The sequence below is a fragment of the Drosophila biarmipes genome, chromosome 2R (genome assembly GCF_025231255.1).
Source record: "Drosophila biarmipes strain raj3 chromosome 2R, RU_DBia_V1.1, whole genome shotgun sequence".
NCBI classification, from domain to species: domain Eukaryota; kingdom Metazoa; phylum Arthropoda; class Insecta; order Diptera; family Drosophilidae; genus Drosophila; species Drosophila biarmipes.
The window spans coordinates 11,037,973-11,060,987 of record NC_066615.1 but is presented as its reverse complement, the minus strand read 5'-3'; the positions used below and the strand labels follow the sequence as shown (position 1 = coordinate 11,060,987).

The following is a 23,015-nucleotide window of genomic DNA, read 5'->3' as shown; positions in this document are numbered from 1 at the left end:
AAATTCAAAAAGCTTCATATATTTGTTAAACATTTTTCGTACTCGCGTGTATTTTCCCGTTTTGCGGTTGTTTGCTCATTTGGTTCAGATTGACAGGCTGGCGAGGTGATGACAACTAGCGACTGGCGGCAGGTGACAACAATGCCAACAAGGAAGTCGGACGCGCATCTTCCACGCGCGCCCAATTACGACAAGCGACAGCGGTGCCGAGCCACAAGGGGTTTCCCTCTGCCCCACCCAACTCCACCCACTTCCCAGCCACCCACCACCCATCCCCCCGTTCAGCCACTCCCAGCTTGCCACAACTTGCTTTGAGGAACTGAGGCATTGAGTTATTGCTTGCAACACCTGCGGACTTTCGGCATTGTCATTGCCGTTGCGAAGACGCAACAATGTAACTGGAACTGCGAGTGGGTCCCCAGGTAACAGGCAACAGCCAACAGGTAATTGCCAGCTTTGTGCGGTTCTGCTTTTAACGATGCGCTTTGTGAAATTCGGCAATGCGGCTTTGCAGGAGCCCCGTCTGAAATGCATGCGACACAAAATGTGGGGGTGTCAAATCGGAAGATATTGCCTAGGGTTGACCTTGAAGCTCCATATTCAATGCTTTTCCATGCTTAAACACGAAGGGGTAGCGGTAGGGTAGCGAGGGGTTCGGGTCCAGAAATTTTTTATTTGGGGGAAATACCTACTCAAAAGAAGAAAAGAGAGTTTAGCTTAAAGACCGGTTGTAAAAAAAGTATCTCACAGACAGTACTGACATAAAAGAGTAGTCCATACTTTAAAGACTCATTTCTATAATAAATGGCCTAGAATTTTAATTTATGGTGTAATAAAAAAAAACAATAAGAATTATTTTAAAACCTTTTTTAACTTAATTGATACTACAAAATGCTGAATTCATGTAAAAGTAGTATCATTCTAAGACAACATATAGATATATGGCTTACCTCTTATTTTGTCCGCCTTTTGACTTTAATAACTTTTTATAAGTCCCATTATAAGGTGTGATCTTATACTATCCAAGCTTGTTTCCCCTTTACATCCTTATGATGTGCTTATTCACATAAACAATTATTACATTTTTATATTATTTTACCATTTATTTTCTTTACAATATGAACTATTTTTAACGCTCTTCCTTTCATCCAAGCTTGAGAATAAACTCTGAATATTTTGTTATCCAAACTTATTAACCCCTTTCCAATCTTTCATCAACACAATATTGCGATGTGCTTATTCACATTTATTATAGAGGTGTTAAACCATATCAGAACCTCTAAGGAGCCGCCTTGCCATCTCACCATAAAGTGTACCACATTTCGCACGGACCAACACCTCCGAAGGGCAAATTGAATCGCAATCAATAAATGCCGGCTCTGTGACACAATGCGGCCCAATAACAAGCGCAAATTGCTAAAAACTGCCCAACAATGCCAAATCGAACCTAATGGAATTTGTGCAGCGCTCTTTTCGCTATTTTATTTTTTATGGCCACGCCGCTCCATCTACGTGATTTGCCTGGCACGGCGCCGGAATGGATGAATTGGTCGGATGGCATGGCACGAAATTGAAAGATTGCAGCGTCATTGCTACAAAGGCCCGCAAGAGCAGCACATAAAAGTGAAATGAAAGGAAAATGGGTCAGTAGTGGTGGCGAACACCATTCGCAGATGTAATGAAACGATCGTTTTGAGCCGGGTTTTGTGCAATTTGCACCGAAAGTCAAGCAGAGCAGCGGCTACTAGTCACCGCAAACGGATAATTATTAAATAAGCGCAATTAAAGCGCCCCGAGGTGCCGATGGCCACAGACGGACGCGACCTCCCCGCGAAAAGCCAGCATCATTGGCGGAACGTGGATTAATTAGGTAGCGCCACTCTGAAGACCGCTCGGCATTGAACTTCGCACCCATCTGCACGCAAATTAGCGACACATAATGGCCAAGTATTGATGATCTCGCCGGTGATGAAGGGTTAAGCGTGGCAGCTGGCTTGTCAGACGCAGTCCGCCCCCTCCGCCAGGTTTAGGCAAATCATCTGACACATCTGTACCATATCGAGCTATAAGAAACACTGTATGGCTGTTAAAAAATCCAAAGTAATGGTTTCCGTATTAATTATTTATTTATTTAAATTGCACATTAAAAATTTAGTTGTTATATGCGACGTTTTTGGCCCGAAAACAGGGACAACATTGAACGCTTTGCATCTTTAAGTAGGTCAAATCACGTTTTGGCGTCCACGTCTGTTTTCAGTGTGTTATTTTTGTTTAGGGCACATAATATTTATAATAATACTATTAATATTTTTAAATTATTTAATAAAATTCTTGAACAAGCGATTTTTAATACAAATTATAGACAAATTAACAATATAATATTGTATATAATTAAAAAATAATAATTTAAATAATATATAATTTTATATAAATCTGTTTTTTTGTATAACATTCAAACACTTCACGTTAAAAATCCCCATTGTAGACAGGTGCTCGACCTACAGCACGACTTTGTTCGCTTGCGAGTTGCATAAGAAGACTTCAACACCTTCACTTTCTTCCAGCAAATGCTCCACCTGCCACACGCAGACTCAACGCACTTTCATACATTATCATCATCATTCTTTCAGCTACCTTACTTATTTATGCGTGTGAATTTCGCCGGAGACAGCGTCTGGAAATTGTCATAAATTAAGGTATGACTTTTTTATTTTATTACGAGATATGTGAAATTTCGTATACTACCTTCGAGAGGTGATGTGATTATTAATGAGAAGAGAAAGAAAAGAGTTGGTGTAGTTTTAAAATATAGGTGATATATAAATATCACTTGCATGTATAGGTTTATTTTGTGTTTATTAACCGATTTAAACACAAAAACAACTTTTAAATGAATCTTAAAAAACGACTGATTGAGAATCAGCCTTATCATATAAATGTATTAATCATAAACATATTTAATCTTTATTTAATCATCACTAAAATTAAAAAAAAAACATATCGTAAAATTTGTAATTTACACAACTATAATAGAGAAAAACAAACAAATATGTTTTTATCTGAATCTTCGACCTTTTGATTTACTAAATTTAAACTGCGCGCCATGCATCTAATGACGCTAGCTAGTTGTCCTACTCACTTAAAACACGGTAGTTGTCTCTCTCTAACAGCTGCATTGAACCCTGCAGCCAAAAGTCCCAATGTTAGAGCGAGATAAAGGTATGTTCCCGGAAGGCTTACAGTTTGGCAGTAACTGGGCGCGAACTTTTGAAAAATGGAGTACTTGGTAGGGAAATTGTAAGTTGTCTTACAATTTAACTAAATCCACCGCCCATTAATAAATATTTTAGTAATCTTCACACCTACGTTAATTTAAATCTTTTATTTATTTATATACATAAACAGACATTCTTGCTATGTGAACTTAACTAGTTTACAGATTTAATACAGTAAGATAAGCTAAGCAACTAGTTTAGGGGACTTGACTTCGAGGGGAAAGCAGTGAAATAATTTAAGTGTTTAGGATAGGCGTTAAAATTAATGATTAGCTGCTGCTTGCATTGCGTACATCTACAGATGGAACCTACGGATAGTCCTAAGTCTACGTTTCTCATGCTAAAAGGGGCTTCGCTCAAAACGCGTCTCAGCTGCAGTCGCCGCGGGGACTGCAGTGGAAAAGGGTTTTAGTCGCCTATGTAAGTCCTACTCTAGGTTGCGTATGTACAGGGTTGGGGGAGTCCCACGGCCAGAGTTCACTGGGTCACTTCATGTAGTAGCTGCTGGGAGCGCGGCCCGAGGTGTATGTGCTCATCGGAATGCCCTGGGGTCCCGGGATGTGGCTGTGACCGGACGAGTGCGTCACCGACTGGTTGTGCGACCCGTACAGGTGGTCCACGCTGGAGTTGCCGATCCCATTGCCGGACGGCTCATAGTCCACATCGTAGTAGATGCCAGATTGGTTCTGATTTTAAGGGGAGATAGAGCATAGAATTAGTGTTATAAAGTAATGTTTTTATACGTACGAAATAAGTTTTAAGGAAATCAGTTCAAAACAAATTCCAAAAATTAATTTCTATATGATGTTGCACTCTCTAGCAGTTCGAAAAAAGAGGAATTATAGCTCCTATAGGAAAACAAATATTTATTTTAATGTGTAATATAAGTCTTTCTTTCCAAAATCGGAAGACAAACAATAGTAATAATCAATCTAAAACATTTTAAGAATTTATTTAACAAACAAAGTTACAGATTGATTCCTAATTTAAAATATCTTTAAATGTTAATGGAAATCACAGACTCCTAAGCTCGAAAATATTTTGATTGAGGTATAATATAATATATATAATATACTACTTCCTTTATATATTTGGCAATAAAATTTCCACAATTATATTTGCAATTATATAACCAAGAGATAAGTTAATTTATAAATTTTATAAATATTCTAGGAATATAACAAAACTAAAACGGTTCGGTATCTATTAGTCGGAAATTTGCAACTGGCATTACTTCTTTATTCTGTTTGGAATTTTATAACCATATCCTACCGCTATGCTGCCGTTGCTGCGACTTTTGGGGCGTGGCACTTGGAAATTCCGTCCCAGCAGATCGGCGCGATCCTCCTCCTCGCTCGAACTGGAGTTCTCCAGCGTCCGCATTCCGTTTGAGCGGGGACCCAGGCCAAGTCTTCTAAGTCAAAGAAAAACAGACTCAGAAGGGGGTCGCTTAATGGTGTAGATCCACTGATTCATACCTGGGCAATGGCACTGGAGGCGCCAGAGTGGCACTGGGGTGCATCTGCATGGTGCTCTGGAGGGACATCCCGCCCAGGGTGCCCATTCCCATGGCTCCCAGGTTGGGGTAAGCAAACATCGCCGACGATGGCCGAGTGGGTCCGATGGGCTCGGCCTGCTGGTACAGAAAATGCAGTGGTAATTAGTATGAGATAAACAGAGCACATCATAATTTAAACTATAATAAACTGTTTTGTATAACAATCATTAAGATGAATATACATTTGGGTAGCTTTCATCTCTATTCATTGTTAGACAATAATCGTTTATTTAAAATAATCTAAAGAGTATCTTCAGAACAACGAAACTAATTTCCTAGTAATTTTTGGTTTTAGAAACCGTACTCAAAGGTTGACCTACCCCGTAGTGATTCGTCTGGGCCATGACGTCAGCTATCTGGGCCCAGCGCATGCGGTCCTCCAGGGTCACCTGGTAGCCAGCCTGTGGCAATCCGGCGGACTTCAGGGGCGCGGTGTTCATGTATCCAAAGACCGGAGAGCCCATGGCATTCTTCTGCTCGCGTTGCCAGCGGCGTGACCACATGATCAGACACACCAGGGTCAGGACGATGATGATGATGGCGGCCACGGAAGCGCCGATGGCCACGCCCAACACCTCGCCGTCGATCTCGCACTGGGCGCCATAGTGGCTGGAGTCGCAGGTGCACACCTGGGCCCCATCCTCCGCATAGCTGCAGGTGCCGTGGTTGTTGCACACCGAATCCGCACAGGCCTGGCACTCGCGACCGGATCGCGCCGGCTGGTCAGCCCAGGGATCTCTCAGTCCCGCCTCGCAGGCACAGCGGAAGCTGCCCCAGGTGTTGCTGCAACTGGCGCCGGGATGGCAGTCATTCAGCTCCGCAGACTGACACTCGTCCAGATCCTGGAGAGCCGACACCGCCCCCTCCGGAGAACTTACGTACAGCACGGAGTTGCCGATGTTGTTGTTTCGCCGGTGGAGCACTCCCAGAAGATGCTTCTGGACGTCGCTGCGGAGGTTGGGTCGCAGAGTCTCCACACTCTCGTCCAGCTGGAGGAGGAGAATTGGAATCAGTGGGTTTTTTTTGGATGTAATTGGGTGAAACTTACCTTGATGGTCATGTTCACGTAGACTCCACTGCCGCCCAGGTTGGGATCTCCTCGGTAGATGTTGTTCACCTTAGCCTCCATGAACTCGTCCGAGTAGGGCGTCATCGACATGGCTGAGTCCAGCTGGAATGGATTACAAATGAGTTAAGCTTTAATTTAAAATCTATAGTTTCTATAGCTATTTTAAGTATTAATTAAGAAAACAATTTGATATAATTATTAATTTCATCTTGAATTGCAAAATAAAGTTTTACTTACCGCTCTTATCGATTCATAGCTGAGCTGTCCAAAGGGTTCGCTGTGCTTGTCCATTAACTTGGTGTCCCAGACAATTCGGTGCTCATAGATGCGGTCCACGCGCATGCCCAGATGGAAGGCGATGACTCTTCGGCAGGGCTCCCTGTGTTTCCTTCGGGAGTATCCTGGGGGGATTGAGTTGTATATAAATTAATCCTTCTGGTGATTACATCCCAGCAAGAACTCACCTGGCCTGCAGTGGCAGCTGGAGACGCCGTTGTCCGTCTTGCACCGCTCGTGCTGCGCCTGGTCGCAGGTAGAGTCATCGCCCACGATGCAGGTGTCGATCCTCACCGGCGGCTGCGTTGGTCTCTGTCGGTAGTGGGGTCTCGTCGGTCCGGCATTCGTCGTCGGAGCTCCTCCTGTTCCTTGGGGCTTGCTGTGACCCTGAAGGTCCACCACCTCCGTTTCGGGCACCACGTAGCCACCACTGCTCTGGGTAACTGCGTTGGCTGGAACTGCAGGGGAGCTGGAGGAGCCACCATTACCACCACTATTAACTCCACTGTTGGAACTAACTCCTAGTCCTGAGCCTGATCCTGATCCCGATGCTGAGCCCGGCAACTGGGGCAGTCGCGTGGCCGGAGTTGTGGCGCCCGCTGGGGGATCTGTGGGGTCACCAAAGAGATTGATGTAAGTGCGCTTGCCGTCGATGGAGACAAAGCCTTCGTCACCTGATGCCGACACAATGATGTCGCCCTGGCCTTGACCTCCGCCCGCCGCATAGCTTCCGTATGGCTTAATGTTGATCGTCTGCTGGGAGCCACTGCCCTTGGGACCTGGTCCCTGGATGGCCGAGAGGGTCACGTCGAAGATCTCCCCGTAGCCGGGTGGCAGATGCTGCCGCGTAGGCTGCACCGCAGGCACAGGAAGGCTCTGTTGGGGTGGTGGTCGTTGGTTGGGTGGGCGTGGTCGACCGCCGGGCTTGAACTCGGGGTCGTCGAGGACTATCCCGGGGCGGGGATGGTAGGGGGCGGGCGGAGTGGCATTGGCAGTGTTAGCATTGGAACTATTAGGTGGGCCACTTTCGGTGGAACTCGAAGTAGATGGCGGGGTGGTGGTGGTGGTGGTTGAGGTGGAGCTGCTAGTGGTAGTGGTGGTGGTGGTGGTTTTAATGGTAGTGGATTCTTTGGAGGACGTAGGTTGGATGTCTAAGGCCGGGTTGGACGACGTGGTGATGCTCAGCGAGGAGGTGGCACTCGTTTCCAGGCCAGGTGTTCGATTGGCGGTCATGAAGATCACCTCCTCGGTGGAGGGATCCAGACCCAGGCTCTCCGAACTGTCCATGGACATGGGCACGTATGTGGAGGACAAGCCCATCACAGTGTGCACCACCGAGCTGGTCTCGATGATAGTAGTGAAGCCCTCGTCCAGGTGTGGCTCCTCTGGCAGCTTCTTCTTCTCGCTGCCTGGCTTGGGCTTGTGCTTCTTCTTGGAGGGTGTGGTTGGAGGAGTTGGTGGATTGCTGGTGGTGGAGGGCTGAGCAGGCGGAGCCAGCAGTTCATCATCCACCTCTCCACCCCCGGTGGCATCCGTATCCTGGTCGGAGACTTCAATATACTGAGCATTCGCATCTTCGTTGGAGAACTCGGAATCGTAGGTGGTGTCGGTGGGTTGCACCACATCCTCTGCTGCTGGCTGCTGTGGCTCCTGGTGATTCTGTTCCTTCTCGTTCTTCCTATCCAGCTGATCCTGCGGTTGAAGAGCGGTAGTCTGCACTTGCGGAGCTGGTAGGGGTTTATACTGAGGAAGGGGCCTCCGTTGGCCGCCCACACTGGTGGCAATGGGTGGGCGTGGCTTGTTGCGATACCAGGGCGGGCGATTACTCACGAATCCCGGACGCACTGGCACAATCTGCTCGGGAATGGGCACACCCGTGATGAAGGGACGCTCCGGACGATCGAAAGGATATGGCGGTGGTCGCATCGAAGTGCCGGGCTTCTGGGCCTCGTAGTCGATGGGCAGGTTCTGGGCCTCCGAGATCCTCGGTGGACCCCGATTGTTGATCCTACTGGCCGAGGGTCTCCGCACACCCTGTGTGTTCGCATGGACATTGACATTGCCATTAAGGAGCTTCACGATGCCCGTGATGATGTCCTGGATGTCGGGGTTTCCGTTCTGGCGCGGACTATGCGGCGCCTGGGTGGCACTGGCCCCCGTCGCCGAGGTGGCAGTACTGCTCGGACTCGGCAGGATCGGGGACCCCGACACTAGCGGTCGCAGGTCCCCCCGCCCTAAAAAAGACTGCTCCGAACTGCTGCCGCTGCTGGTGCTGCTGCTCCTCGAGAGGGTCTTCCCAGCCCTGATTCCCTGTTGCGTTCGCTCCGGCTGCTCCTCCTGGTTGTCATACGTGCCCGTCGGCTTGATATTGTAGTGGAAGTACCGACCGGCAGACACATCTTTCTCCAGGTCCTCCGGAAAGTGCACATCATTGGGTCCCACGGGCTGGCGCTCGTGCAGGATGGGTGACGCCGAACGCGCCACTCGATCCGCCCGCGTTTCGTTCTCGTTCAAGTCGCGGGGGGATGAGGGACCCTCGGCCAGGCCGTTGATGGAGTCCACCACGGTGCTCTCGATGCTCAGACGGGCCGGACTGCGGTGGCTGCTCGACTTGGGCGAGATCTGCGAGATGCTCTCGTGCTGACCAGCTGCAAGAACAAAGATAAATGTGTTAGAAAACATAAATTAATACAGCTTAAGAGTTAAGTTAGCCTGTTATACCATTGTGATCTCCCTTTTTGTATAGTTGCCTAAAGTATTTTCTGTGCTTCTTATCCTTATAAATTATTTTGCCTTGTACCTTATTAAAGGTAACTCACTTACAAAATTAAACATATATTCTGTAGACTTTCATCAAAAGTCGAATCGGATTTAAATTAGGTTAATCATTATCAAACTAATATGCACCTGCTTTAAAAATACAAGAAAAAGGTTCAATAAATCAACTTAACGATCGTTTTAACAAATTATTCAATCATATCTATATCAAAAGCATAGTCTTTCACGAAGCTTTGTATGACATCTTATACCATAAGAAAACGAGAGGAAAGGGAAAGAGTTGAGTGAAAAGAGCGTGGAATTCCGACGTTCAGTTTCCCTCGAATCCATCATCGCATCGAAAGAATCTTCACATCCAGGGTTTCACTTTTCACTTGCCCCGTGCACCTGCCCCTTCCACTGCGAGGTGCCCTTCCCAGCCGCCACTCCGTCATTGTCAACGCGATTCATTTGCATTTGGGCAGGATGGGAGGGGGTTCCAGGTACAAAACAAAACCCAGCCCAAGCCGACTCGGATCAGTTTCAATCTCTGTCGCAGCCCTAGCCAGGCATCATTTGTTTTCGATGTCAAGTCTGAGCCACTGTCTTTGTCTTTCGGCCCGGCCCCTCGTATTCTTTTCACTCTCTTTGCATATAATTGTGTTGGTTTTCCTTCAAAATTGTGGGTTTGCGAGCTCTGCGAGTGGATATAGCTGATGGCTTGCATATCTGTCACAATGCAAAGGCTTATTACTGATTACCCTGGGTACTCGCAGTCGCACACTCGGATACTTAGATGCTTTACTGCTTGGATTCGTGGATTCGCGGCCCCGGGCCAGAGCTGCACTCGCTTGGCGGCATAGGAAGAATTTCACAAATTGCTACGTCAAGCGTTGAAAAGATGCCAAGCCGAGGTTGTACTAGTTGTTGTTGCGTCTGATTTTCATCATTTTCCTCGGATATGGCAGATAAATGAGAAGAGCCCGCCACGAGCAACTTAAATATAGATTGTTGTCTCGCAGAATGCAGATGGCAATCGAATGGGGACAAGCACTTGAACCGAACCTCCCCTTTGCGAGCGAAGAAATCTCGTGTAGGCACTCCTTATCGCATATTAAAGTGCAATTTTCCACTCTCATCCAGGCTCGAATCACACAGAGAGAAAAAGGATGGAATAATAAATGAGTTTCACTTGACTATACATTTCTGAGGGGATTTTTAGTTTGTTTACACTCCCACATCATTTTAATGACACGATACCGAAGATAGATGTTAAGATATGAATGAGATTTTTGATATTTTCAATTGGTAAATTTTGTTTATAAGGTATTAGTTTATGTATAATTATTTATTATAATATATATATTTTCATTCAGGTCACCTTACTTAAAACATTAATATCGCTATTAAGACCTTCAATAATATGGTATCTTTTGTCAAACCAGGTCAGAATGACTGTAGTTTTATATGACTTCTCTCGGCGCAGTATTCGAATCCATCGATACTCGAGCTGTGAATTGTCAGGCAAACAACCGATCACACAGATCTCACTCGGCACTCAGGTCTGACCCAGCTATTCCTCGACACCTTCCCGAAAATACTTCTTTATTTGTTGGCTTTCTATGACGGCGGCTGTCCGCCCCCCGTTTCTTTTCCTTCGCATTGTCAAGTGCATGTCATCTTTGGGCTTCATAGAGGGTAGGCCAGAACCAGTTTAAGGTTGGGACAACAATCATAATTCACACTCGCCCGCCGAAACAAGTTTAGTTATTGAGCTTAACCCAATTGCCGAGCGGCACATTGGGGCCCCTTTGCGGGTCTCGCGGTTTTTTGATTAAGTTCGGCACGGATTTTACTTTCACCTGTCGCTAAATCGCTAAACTGGCTCGCCTCTGCGATTGAAATACACAATATTTGTTTCACTTTCTTCGCGCCAGCTATTTGTTGCGATTTTGATATAATTAACGCTTCCTTTTGGGCAGCCAAGACAAAAGGCGGCGACACAGTTTTCACTTTCCTTGCCTTCGAATTGTTAATTTTCCAGTTTTCCTTTGCGATTTTATTGATACCGAGATGGCGAGTCTTGTTTTGGGGTTGCGATTTTGATTGGGCTGGCGGTAAAAGTGAGCCGCCGGCTGAGAAATTACCAGACATGGACAGACATAGTCGTTGGCTGGATGTGTAACGCAATTTGGGAAACGAAAATTGAATTCCATTTTGGAGCGGGGCATGCAACACTTTCACGGCCAGGCCGCAACGAAAGTAAAACCTCTTAGTGTCCGGATTCGGTGTCCCCCAGTCCGCGGCATCTCTTGGCTCCACTATCGCCAGACGGGCTGGGTTGAATGCACCCGATATGACAACAGCTCGGAGACAACAGCAATGGTCGTCATTAGTTCCAGTGCTTGCCTTCACTAATTCCATCGCTACTCCAGCGAGGACGCACGACTTGTGCCCCGTCTCCGGGCTTGTTTTCCAGTTTCAGTTTCATTTTCGGTTTCATTGGGAGCCCAACCCACACAGGCGGCGGTTCCTTCGCCTTCGCCTGCTCCAAGCCCCATTCAAATTGGCGATTTCAGCGCCTCCAAATTGCCGGCAAGAAATCACTTTCTATTTCGCTGCACTTTTCAACTGTTTCCCAACGCGACCAAAGGCAGCAACCGAAATTAGGTCCGCCTGCTCGCCTCTGATGTGGGCAAAGCTGGCGCAGATAATTGCTTATGAAATACGCATGACAATTCTGTTTCGCCTTCGATATTTAACACACGTCCCAAAACATTGCGCATACGACATGTCTGCCCGAGCACTTTCTGTGTGCACCTGCGGAGGCGGAGAAGGCTGTCTGAATTATATTTATTATGCAATAATGAAATTTAATGGTCTGCTCAAAAGGCGACAATTCGTCGTGTTTTCACCATAAACAGATTTATGTAATTGTATATAAATGGCTAAGAAATGCAGGAAGGCGAATTTGAATGATGGTTCAAAAAATAATAATAGACATTATTAAGCAGTTATGATGGTTTAAGAAAGCATATTAAAAGTAGGGGGAATTCTTTTCCATTCCAACAATATTGCATAAGCCAATCATTATGCTTTAGAAAATTATATGAATAGAAACTAATTTTTAAGGTCTGTCTAAAAATTGTAAACAAAAAAACAAGCTTTTCGCCAGGGCATGTCGAAATACAATAATAGTCCTTTGTCTTCTTGGATTAAAATGCCTTAGGCTAAATTAAACAATGTATATTAAGGTTTCAACCAAACAAATACAAGTCTTTCTAATTTTTAAAAAATTTACACAACTGATCCATTCACATTTCTTCGACTCACACAAGCATCCACTGTTTACGATCAAAGCCATCAAACTAATCTTGGACAGAAAATCTAAACAAATGTCTACCAAATATTTCTCTCACCTCTCCCATTTTCCATTTTATGCGTTTGTTGCCTAAGCTTCTTTCATCTCTTTGAATTGGCCCATAAACATAACCAAGCCGCCCAATTGTGAAGTCCGCAGGCCCTTCGGCGAAGATTTCCAATAAAGAAGAGACGTGGTCAGTCCCGCATCTCGAGATGCCATCGCAGCAGCCACGCCCCGAAAGAGTGGCTCGAGAACCCAGCTGGACGGGCTGGACTGAATCCATTCCTCTGTGTCTCGACATCATCTAACGCTGTCCCAGCTGGACTATTAGGAATTTGATTTAGTGCTAATTGATTTCTCGGGCATTCGACTTTCGTTGTGGGCGTTCGAAATGGAAATAACAGGGAAAGTCAGTTCTAGATTGCCCTCATCCGATCCATGGGAGCTGCACAGTCACTCCTCGGGCATTTCATTAGCAGAGCAAATAAAGTATCTTTGGCCCGGGCCCAAGCACTTGTGCAATCAAACCGTCAACTGGCCGAGAGTTGACTGCACAAACAATTGGCCATGAGCAGAACCTGAAGAGCGTCTTGGCCAGACTTTTCCCCGTCTTTCTGCATCTCTGTGGGGCTGAAATGCATGAGCTGCAATTAACAAAGTGACGACGACAACCGACACATGGCAGCCTGAGACAGGCCAAACTGCACTCCACTCGACCTCAAGTAGAGTCGAGTCTGAAATTGAAGCATTTCGCTGGAAAACAGATTTTCCTTAGCCATGTTCTGTGGCTTTTTCCTTTGCCAGACTCCGTGATCATGAAGTTTGGCCTTTGGCAGTGCACGAGGGTTTCGGCTTGGCAACGCGTGCCTGGCTGTTAGATAAATTAAAACAATGCAGATGGGTTTTCTGATCTGGACTAAGGAAATTTTAAGGATTTCAATTATGATAAGAGGGGATGCCAACAAATGGTATTCGGTAATGAGATATTCATAGTATAAATATAAGGTAAGAGAGGATTTTTCCTTATGCAACTCTTTTAATATGAAGTTGGGTTTGGGGTGTCACAATTCTTTACTGTCAAAATTTAAGTCTCGACTTCTTTAAACCTTTCATTTCACCAAATATTTTATTTAATGAAGTACTATAGATTAAAAATCTCAATTTCTAAAGTTTGAATTAGAGAAATGTACTATTTTTTTCTAATTTTTAGACCATGTGTAATCAATGATAGTTGACTTAAAATGCTACTTTTCCTTTCTGCATTTACCCCTGTTTTCTTCAAGTGTGCTGGGTTGCATCCTTTGTGTTAGCCCCCCAGACGTGGGTCCAAAGCGAATGACCTCAATCAAGGTCTAGCTCTGATCTAACCGCCTTGAAGACGGACCCCAAGACGGAGCCAAAGTCGAAGCTCAAGCTGAAGCTAAAGCCAAGCTAAAGGCGGTTGCAGTCCGGCTGCATTTCTGTTTTGGTCAGGCTTCCGCAGATGCAGCCACTGCAGTTGGTTATGCTTTGCTGCCCGCTGCGGGGCATGTCTAAGCCGGGCCGAAAACCAAACAACGAGGAGGGGGAAATTTATAACCTGGTCGCGCTCTGCTGGCTTTAATCGCAGCAGTGCCAAGAAACTGCAAGAAATCCTCCCATATCAATAGAAAGTCCAACGCAGGCATCCCTATCCAGATCCCAGGCCCAAGCCAATTTAATGGCCGCCACTTATGAAATCTAATTGTCTCACATGTTTAATTAAGCCGCAGGTGGGAGCGAAGAGAACCAAGGCCCAGGCAAAGGCCCCTAATGGCCCGCCAGAACAAGACTAAACCCTGTAACTAGCTGCAATTTACCTGGCGATAAGCGATCTGCACGATCTCCCGGGGAATGCTGCAAAATAGTTGAAATCGCAGTCGGTGCAGCCCCTTAAACATGCCACGAGAATATGGAATATTTCTGCAGTCGATAGCTTGGCGTGGGTCAGTAACCCAGTATTGTACGGAAGGTGGCGGAGCCACAGCTCTGATTGAACAATTGCAAAGCCTGTCTTTGTGTGCGAAGAAATGGAGCACTGGATATGTAATAGCCTATCAGAGACCATCAGAGAACAGATGACGACCCTCCGGGCGAATCGCTGGCCAACATTTGTGTCAAGTTTGGCGCAGAGAGCAGAGCTTAAAGCATACCTATTGATTGAAAGGCAGATGGATACCGCGCGCTCACTCTCCTCATAGCCATATTCCTCATCTCTGCGAACGAAACTGGGTCATTGTACCCGCAGTAGCCGGCTTAAGTATAGTCGCCAAACGGAAACAAGTTGCCAGCCAATATGGTCTTAATGGTCTGTGACAAGTTCAGGACTGGCTGTGTGTGTGCGTCAAATAAAAGTCCACAGTCTGCAGCAAGTGGCCAAGAGAACCGGCTCTCTGAATAGCAAGAATCCCACTCTACACACAAGACTCTATGCTGACAGTCAGTCAGCTTTTTATTGGGCTATTTCCAACTGCGTGCCAAATAGAAATGGGGGAAATGCCACTGGGCCAGTGTGAGTTAGCGTGGGTATTATTGTGTCATTTGGCCGCTGTTTTGTTTGGATAGCCAGCTAACTGCACCCATTTAACGGTGTCTTATGCCCAAGTTCTTATTGTTCCTTGGATTTTGGTTTATTATTTGGCTGTGACAGGTTTTGGAAGAATTTTTTGAACGAAATTTATAATTTCTTTAGTAAAAAGTAATCAAGTTCGTTGCCTAAGTCTTTTGATTTGGTATTTCTAGTAACAACATACTATGGTATTTTTCGAGTTCGTTGCCTAAGTCTTTTGTTTTGGTATTTAGAATAAAAACATACTTTAGTATTTTTCGAGTTCGTTTCCTAAGTCTTTTGTTTTGGTGCTACATATTTCACAGGTTTTATGTATAGAAATACTTACAGCAATTTAAACCTTTGGTTAAATGTTTTTGACTATGAAAATATTACAGAAACACAAAACAATAAATTAAATATAAAATTAAGTACGTTGAAGCGTAACATTCGGTTGAATCTTTGTCCCCATTCAAAAAAGATAGATACACAAGGCACCGCCTAACATTTCCTGAGACATGGGCAAAAGCTCAAAGAACATTTTAACTCATGTTCTTTTGTATTCTGTCTTGGCCAAAAGAAATATATGCCGAAAAAACTGTTATTATAAAATTCCTTTGCAAACCGGTCTCCCATATAAAATACTGCGCGGGCATAAGAAGCGTATTTTCATTTATTGTCAACGCGGACACAAGTAAGGGTCTCCAAATTGCCCCACCGGCGGCATTCCTCTCAGTTCTCCATCCCACTGCAATTTAATCTGGGCCCACAGCGCCCCAGGACAACCATTAAAGAAGATCGGAGGAGAACGGCGGAACGGAAAAGTAAAAACCAAAATAACAACGAGATAAATTGTGGGTTCAGTTGGCTCTACCTGCCGATGGGTGTGTGTCTGGGTCTGGCTCTGGGTTTGGGCCAGGCAGTCTGAGTGTGCGATCAGTGATCACTGATCGTGCCCGGCAACTTTCGATGTGCTGAATTTCATTGTACAATTTTGGGCATGCCAGGCCGGGAGTCGCATCTCCGCTCTTCTCACGGGAAAGGGAAAGTATGCAGTTATTGATACGGCTTCGGTTTCATGTTTTGATTGGGCAATCGCAGCCCAGTTCAAGCCCATTCGGCGCTGGGCTCTAATTGAATGCCCCGGTCAGGGTGGAGAAACGCTTAACTTAATTGAATATGAGAGATCAGCATGTGAGCTGATTACGAGCTTGAGTCGCTCGAAACTGTCTGCGTGGAAGGGAAGGAAAGACGCTTCTTTAAAGGCTGAAGAATTTAGAAGATTTTGCATTCTGTCCAAAAATACTATTAGCTTATGAACTGTAAGTAGCTTAATTCTTTGAATACATTTATTTATCTTAATTTACATTTATTATTTCTTAAATGGAAAAAGAAATAGTCAATGAACTCTTATTATATTGCTGTAGTTTTATGTTTCTGGTATTTCCCTTTGTCAAATATTTTTTGGCTAGCAAATAAATAATGTTTCGGGACCCTGGGCCATTTATTTTTAATAAATAAGCTAAATATCACACTTAAAAGCCATGTAGCTATTCAACCCTCTCTGCAGCTGTCATAATCCAAGACCCATTTCACCTGCTTCGAAAGCCCCAAAAATGCCATAATTAAAGGCGTCAGCATGGCCACTCGTTGAGCAGGTGGCCCACCAAGAATCCACAAAGATTCTTCGGTCGAGACATATCCAAGCCAAGATTGAGAGAATGCAAAAACCTGCCGAACGAACCTGCCTCTTGACCCAATAAAGAGTCAAGCGATAAATTTCTGCTCAGCCTGCAGAGTCGGCGGCCTCTTTCTTCCTCCTCTTCCCCATCGGGCCACGAATTTTTTGATTATTTATATTTCTCCCCTCGCTCGGAGCCAGCCAAGTGGGCCATGTAACCGAAATGCGCCAAAAAAACGAACCGAAAAATGTGATGGAAAAATTGCCTGTGGAAGAGGCTAATCTGAAAATTTAATCAGCTTAACAGTTGTAAGGGAAAGAGGAGATCTCTGGAAGGGGAAATTCTCGAAACGAAGGGGAATGAAAACGAAAAACCCAACAGGTTGCGGCAGTAAGTCAGCGGGTTACAGTGTCACAGCTGAGTGCCCCACCGAACTTGGTCCAAACCATCGATCGCTGAACGATGCGCTGACTCAGTAAAGCGCTATACCACGGAAAAGGGACTACGCGACAGAAAAGCCCAACTCATGGCGCTTTCTTTGACACTTTTCCAGGGCCTCAAAGGCCCCATTGAGATTTCAATTCGCCCCGTGTATCATATAAGGTATCTTATAGTATCGAAAGCCCCGAAAAGCCGTTAGCTGCCCGGGTGTAACTGTTAACCGTAGCACTGCTGCCGTTTTTTTCCTTTTCAGTAAGCCATAACTGAGCAGTCCGGCGCCCCGAGAATCTGTTTTCTTTTAATTAAGCTTGCTGTAAAATAATTTTCACTTCACCCAATTTTCCCGCCCGGCTCTATGTAAATGTATGCCCCCTCCCCCGATAATGCGGCTTATTAGCGGCATGGAAGGTTTTGGCTTAGGCTGCGGCTTGGCTGGGTCCGACTTCAAATGGCCCAGTAAACAGTGCAGTTAGCTTTAATTGATTCCAGCCCGCTGAGAGCCCGCCTCAGCTGGCCGGATTCGTGCAATTAAGCGGTCTCAGTGGAGCGCCCGCCCGGCGGAGAGGAGGTTCGGCTGGAGATGGATGGGGCTTTCGATGGAATGCATAAGACGAGGGGCGCGGTGCCTCGGCATCCACTCCCCAGTGCTCCTGGTTAGGGCCCCACCGCACTTAATTGCGCGGTTCACATGGGAAGTTGGCTTTCAAGGCGCATTAACAAGCAACAAATCTCTCCCTAAGCAATGCTCTGCAAACATAGCTTACTCTGCATGTTAAATACTATTTATTATTCAAAAGTTGTCTGCACACGCTATTCCCCAAGTCCATTTCTCTAACAGCAGCGGATCAAAATTTTTCGGGATTTTGAAAAGTTTGTTTTCCTTGGTAACTGTATCAAAAGCTATTCAGAAAAAACTGCTTTAAAATAGTAAATGTTCTACTCACTTTATGACATTATTTTAAGAAGTTCTAAGAATTATTCAGTCTTCTTAACTAACCTTATACTATGTGCTATACTAAATTATAGATATTTTTTAATTACATTTATTCGACGAAACTACCTCAATCAGCTTTATTACATACAAAATCTCAAGCTAACTATGCACAATAAGAGTTATCAAAATAACCGCAACTTTTGTTTAGTCATAGCTTCTAACTAATTAGTTAGTTACTCTTCCTCATGAAAACCTCACATTTCTTTGCAGATTCTTGTTAGGAATGCATGACATTTTCTTTAATTTCCTTCTTTCTGATTGTTTTTTATGTGCCCAATTACGAGGCCTGATGACGACTTTATTTTCACATATTGCATAAGCTCACTTAACGATTATAAACCACGCATGCCCAAGTCATAATAAAGTTTAATTAACTTCGATTCACGCACGTCACGCACTTTGCGAGCGACAAAGCAAAATGGAACCAAACAAAGGCAAAAAGGCAAGAAAACCCAAGACAAGCCCGGGCCAGAGTCAATGAATCCGGTATGAATAATCGCAGTTGTGCAACACAGGTCAACCCCCGGTGGTCATCGGCCAATGAATCAGAGCCACCGAGGTGCGATCACTAGACAGCCCAGATGCAGATGCTATCGACCCAGATTTGGGGCCCTAAAACCGTTTGAAATGTGTCACCTCGGGTGACATATCTCGGTTTTAGTGGGTCAAGCCCGTATTTCAGTGGCAAAAAAGAAAATTACAAACTTCTTGGCGGGCTCGACAATTGAACGCATTTGTGCGGGTGTGCAGACAGTACAACTAACACACTTCATTACGTTTGGCACAGTTTGAGGTACTGAGTGGTACACACCATATGGTAAGTACCCCTCGGGTCTCCCCGGCCTTGCATTCTTTGTAACGCCTAATAAATTATGCAGCAAACGCAACCTTTCTAAAAGGAGAAGACGAAAATGAGCGTTGGAAATGGAGAAGAATAGTCACGTACCAGTACTGGGTAAAAATTCCTGACTCTGCGCGAGCATCTTCGCTTTATAACGTCTGGCACGTCGGGGCGAATTCTTTCTTATTTTCCAGCTTTTTGTGAACCCACATTCCTCAGAAATGTATCAAATTAAAAATTAAAATCATGCTCACGTGTGGAAAAAGCCACTCGAAGCAACTTCGTTTGTAATAACTAAATGCTCGCTTGAGCAGAACCTTTGGTGAAAACCACTATATGATTATTACAGATAAGATCCATTCAGAACAAGTGCGAGAGATTCGCTTGGCTGAGGCAGGGGTGGCGGAAAAGGGGGAAGTCTTGATACAGATGACCGCAAGCTGAGGTCTGTTCTTCAAAATATGCACTAGGCCGCATTCTAATTTGAAGTAACTTCAATTATAATCATTAAGAGGCTAACAAATGGTTTTATTATAAATGCAGCAATAGAACTGCCTTCCTTTTCTAACCCAATTCGCATTTTTCGTTATTTTTTATAGAATATGTAAAGCTTTTCGGAACAGTAATTATTTATTGAAGGCCTAAATCGCAGCGCTTATCAATTGAGAGATCTATGCAGATCTGGGGAAGATCACGGCCTTGCTATCTCAACTTTCATCCTCCCACTTTGTTCGACACCGTGAAAGTTGGCTGCCGGCACAGGCCCCACAATTAAAGTTCAATTTATTAACTGAATGCATGTGAAATTCTTTTGTTGGGCATGTCACTGTCGTGTGGCCCCTCGAAAGCCCCCCGAAAACCCCCCTCAAAACCCTCCTCCCGCCGAGACTTACCTGCTATTTGAACGAGGAGCAGCAGCAGGGCCAGTGGCAGCGTCGACGCGGCCATGGCCATCAAGTGTCGATGGTCTCTTGGCATTCTATTGTTGGAAATTGCTGACGGCCGGGAGGTGCCTCCTCCTCCTCTGTCTCCGTCCCTGCCCGATGGTGTATTGTGTGTTAAATTCTGTGGCTTTCGTCGCATGTTTGCATAAACTACGAGTTCCGCGGAGGCCACACTCTTTTACCTCTTCGAGACTGAGGCTTATTGTCAGGGGTTTCTATTATTTATTTTCGGTATGTGTTTATTTTTATTGATGAACCGTGCCTGGGCGAGGCATGTTTTGGCTTTGAACGAGTGTGGTTTTAAGCTGAAAAGAGGGAGAAAGGTGGTCAGAAGAGCGAAAAATGATTCTGAGTTCGTGTCTTGAGTCTTTCGTTTTGCGAGTGCTTTTTTGCACTCTCCCTTGGGAATCCGTCCGCGATCTAATCACATGCCCCCTAATGGGCCACAATAGCTAACTGTGCGGGCTTGTGGTGGACATTATGTCAGGTGGCCCTGGGTCGAACCCCCATTAGGCGGCAGTACATGGCCTTTTACATAAGCAGCGGCTTGGTGAGTCAATAAACCCGGCTACCTAAGCGGCTGAAAAGGAAAAACACTTTCCGAAAAACCCTAGCTGTGTTTCCCTGTTACGTAAAGTGAAGCGTGCCATTCAGGCGACTAACCGAACTCGGCTGATTGAAATGCTAATTTTGATTGATGTCCAAGGCGCTGCGGCGAAAGCGGGGCTACACTTCGAGGTGTCAGAAAGCAAAAGTGAAATTCGGCGCTGCAGCTATCAACTGGAGCAGATCAGAGCAGATCTGTCGTCAGATCCGCGGGCTCTAATCGATGCCAGCTGCCCGGGATTACCCAATATGTATGCCGTGCTAATCAGGAGCCAAAACAACCGCAGTACCTCAGTAGCCGAGGCATTTGCAGGGCATTAGATGGAAAGTGAAAGCATCCAGAGCAGCGCTAACGGAGGTAGCAAATGGAAAGGAAAGGTAAAGGTTGTCTCTGCGGCTCTGCTGCTCTCGTATTTACGTGATCCCAGACCGGATCGAAGCGGACCGGTTGCAGTTGAGTCACGTCTTGAGTCCAGGTACCATATTTTGGCAGTTCTCTGGCGGCCTTTGTTTACCCCTCGAAAAGGAACCTTGAAATCCGCGCGCTCCACGCTTGAAGAATCCCAGTGAAATAGAAAGTTTTACGTGAGCAGCCAGAAGAGCAAGAAACCACAGCCAACTCTGTTTTCTTCGTGGGCGAGTTGTCGTCGTTGGTTTTCTTTTAACTTGCTGGGCTGTCATTAAATGACTCCATTTTTCAGCGGATTGTTGTGCTTTTCCACTGAGCGACTCGCCCACGCTGGCGCTTGTTTACATTTTCATTGGAATAGTTTTCGGTTTTATCAGCCTTGCTTTCTTTTCGGGGCTCTGGGCCTTCTTCAACACCCAACGGAAGTTGCAGCTGGTAATTAGTTTTCATTTCTTTCCATCTTCTTCACTTAAATGACTCATGTGATTTTTCATAAGCCATTTTTTGGAGCTCTGTCTGGTTGCGTAACCGTTTTGAGCCGGCAAGAGAGTCGGAGAAAGGTGAAGGTGGATGAAAAGGTGGAGCGGAAAAAAGGGAGTCGAGATGTATTGGCGGCGATATGTACATTGCATAAGGCCGGATCTTTATGACTGTCAGTTCTGCCCAGGTTTCCCTTGCATCCTTAGCACTGGTATTTCCCCTCGCAAGACTCAATCCCCAAGCTTTTATTGATTTTCCTTTTCGGACTCACCTCAAAGCGTTTCCATTAATCACACGATTGCAATCGCCGAGATTTGATTGATGTTTTTGCGTGCAGCGCCGTTGCACGTTATTTTCAATTAGATTTTGCACATAAATAACGCTAATAATGGAAAATTTCACCAGCCAAACGAACTGCAAGAAAACGACAAGGCACAAGGCACAAGGCACACCAAATTGAAGATCTCGCCAAATCCAGCTGGGGGATCCGACCAGACCGGACCGACTAACCGAGTGGAAATGCGGTTTTGCGGCTTGCGCGGAATGCAAAACTCTAAATAATCGAAAAGCAAAAATCGGGCGACAGCTGCCCCTGGAAAATTGGCACAAGTGCGCTCCGAAATGGCACAACTAACAGTATCAAGTGCTGCAGCCGCAACGGGAATGGAAGTGGGATGGAAGCGGGAACGGGAGTCGGGAGTGGGCAGCCGACTGGGTCTCGGACATGGACCTGCTCTTGGCATTGGACTTGGACTTGGAGCTGGCCTGGAGCGATTTAGCGGACGTGTGTAGGCCGCCCGACAGGTTGCAGCGGACCACGCATCCGGTTGGGGCAACCAGGCAGCCTGGCAACCTGGCGGATACTCGGTTCTTGCGACGACTGCAGGCCCAATTAGTTCGCTCTGTTCCTGGGCCAGAGTGGCTCTCTAATTGGCAGTGAAACGGCGGACAAATTATGAATTTGCAACCAATTTCACAGCAACCGTAAACAAAAGCCGCAGACAAAACTAACTTGGCCAAGACGGGGCAAAAAGGTAGCGCGAAAAAAAGAAAGTTTTTTGAAGTTTTCGTTGCTGCCGCCTTGGGCTTTACACATATCTGTGTGTATTTTCGCTTGTCTACACACACAAACGCGTCTCGCACAAATATCATTTATTCGGTTTGCGTTTACATACTCGTACAGTATTCACTTGGAGCAACAAAAACACTCATTTCTTTCTGCGGCGCACTCACACGCATGCGCAGCCTTTGCTCTGGGCCCGCTTGAGTTATTCACTTTTCATAGACGCGCACACACACACGCACTGGAAGCCCCGATATCGAGTAGCCGGCGATGGCTTCTTCACTTGCTGGCCCACAATCCGCGCTCACCTCACCACCTACCAGGAAACCGTCAACAGGTGCGCACCGTTCGAACGCTCGACTCAGACTGACTCTGGCCCTCTTCTCAAAGCCCCGAAGACTCTGCAGCGAGCCGGAGAAACGAGACACCGCAGGAGAGAATTGCCGCCCGGCCTCTCTTCGGAAGAGCGTTCGGGAGTGGAAGATTCGCGGCCCGAAGACGGGCTCTATTCTTCAAAATGGGGAGAAAAACTTGTTACCTGCTAAAAATATCATTTCTGCTTGCTTTTCTAACAGGAAAATAATGGAATATTATGAGTAGTTTCTGAATCTTCAACTTGCAACATTTCTTAACTATCTATCTTCTATCACTAAAACTATTTTATTTTTATTTATTTTAACTGTCAACTTA

At 45.7% G+C, this 23,015-nt stretch overlaps 1 protein-coding gene across 9 annotated transcripts; it reads right to left on the bottom strand.

Moving 5' to 3' along the window:
* Positions 1-3,363: 3,363 nt before the first annotated feature.
* LOC108030387 (mucin-12) lies at positions 3,364-22,683 on the bottom strand. 9 transcript variants are annotated; one of them, XM_017103270.2, is made up of 11 exons: positions 22,438-22,673; positions 21,534-21,676; positions 19,717-20,072; positions 6,853-8,826; positions 6,367-6,786; positions 6,140-6,303; positions 5,882-6,004; positions 5,154-5,822; positions 4,754-4,911; positions 4,548-4,689; positions 3,364-3,961 (listed from the first exon to the last, which is right to left on the bottom strand). In XM_017103270.2, the coding sequence occupies exons 3-11, from the start codon at positions 19,904-19,906 to the stop codon at positions 3,761-3,763; spliced, it is 4,041 nt and encodes a 1,346-aa protein (XP_016958759.1). In that variant the 5' UTR covers positions 19,907-20,072; positions 21,534-21,676; positions 22,438-22,673; the 3' UTR covers positions 3,364-3,760. The 9 variants fall into 9 exon arrangements, with proteins under 9 accessions (XP_016958759.1, XP_016958752.1, XP_016958751.1 ...); XM_017103263.3 differs by having other exon boundaries at positions 6,367-8,826; positions 22,646-22,683; XM_017103262.2 differs by having other exon boundaries at positions 6,367-8,826; positions 22,634-22,682.
* Positions 22,684-23,015: the final 332 nt, after the last annotated feature.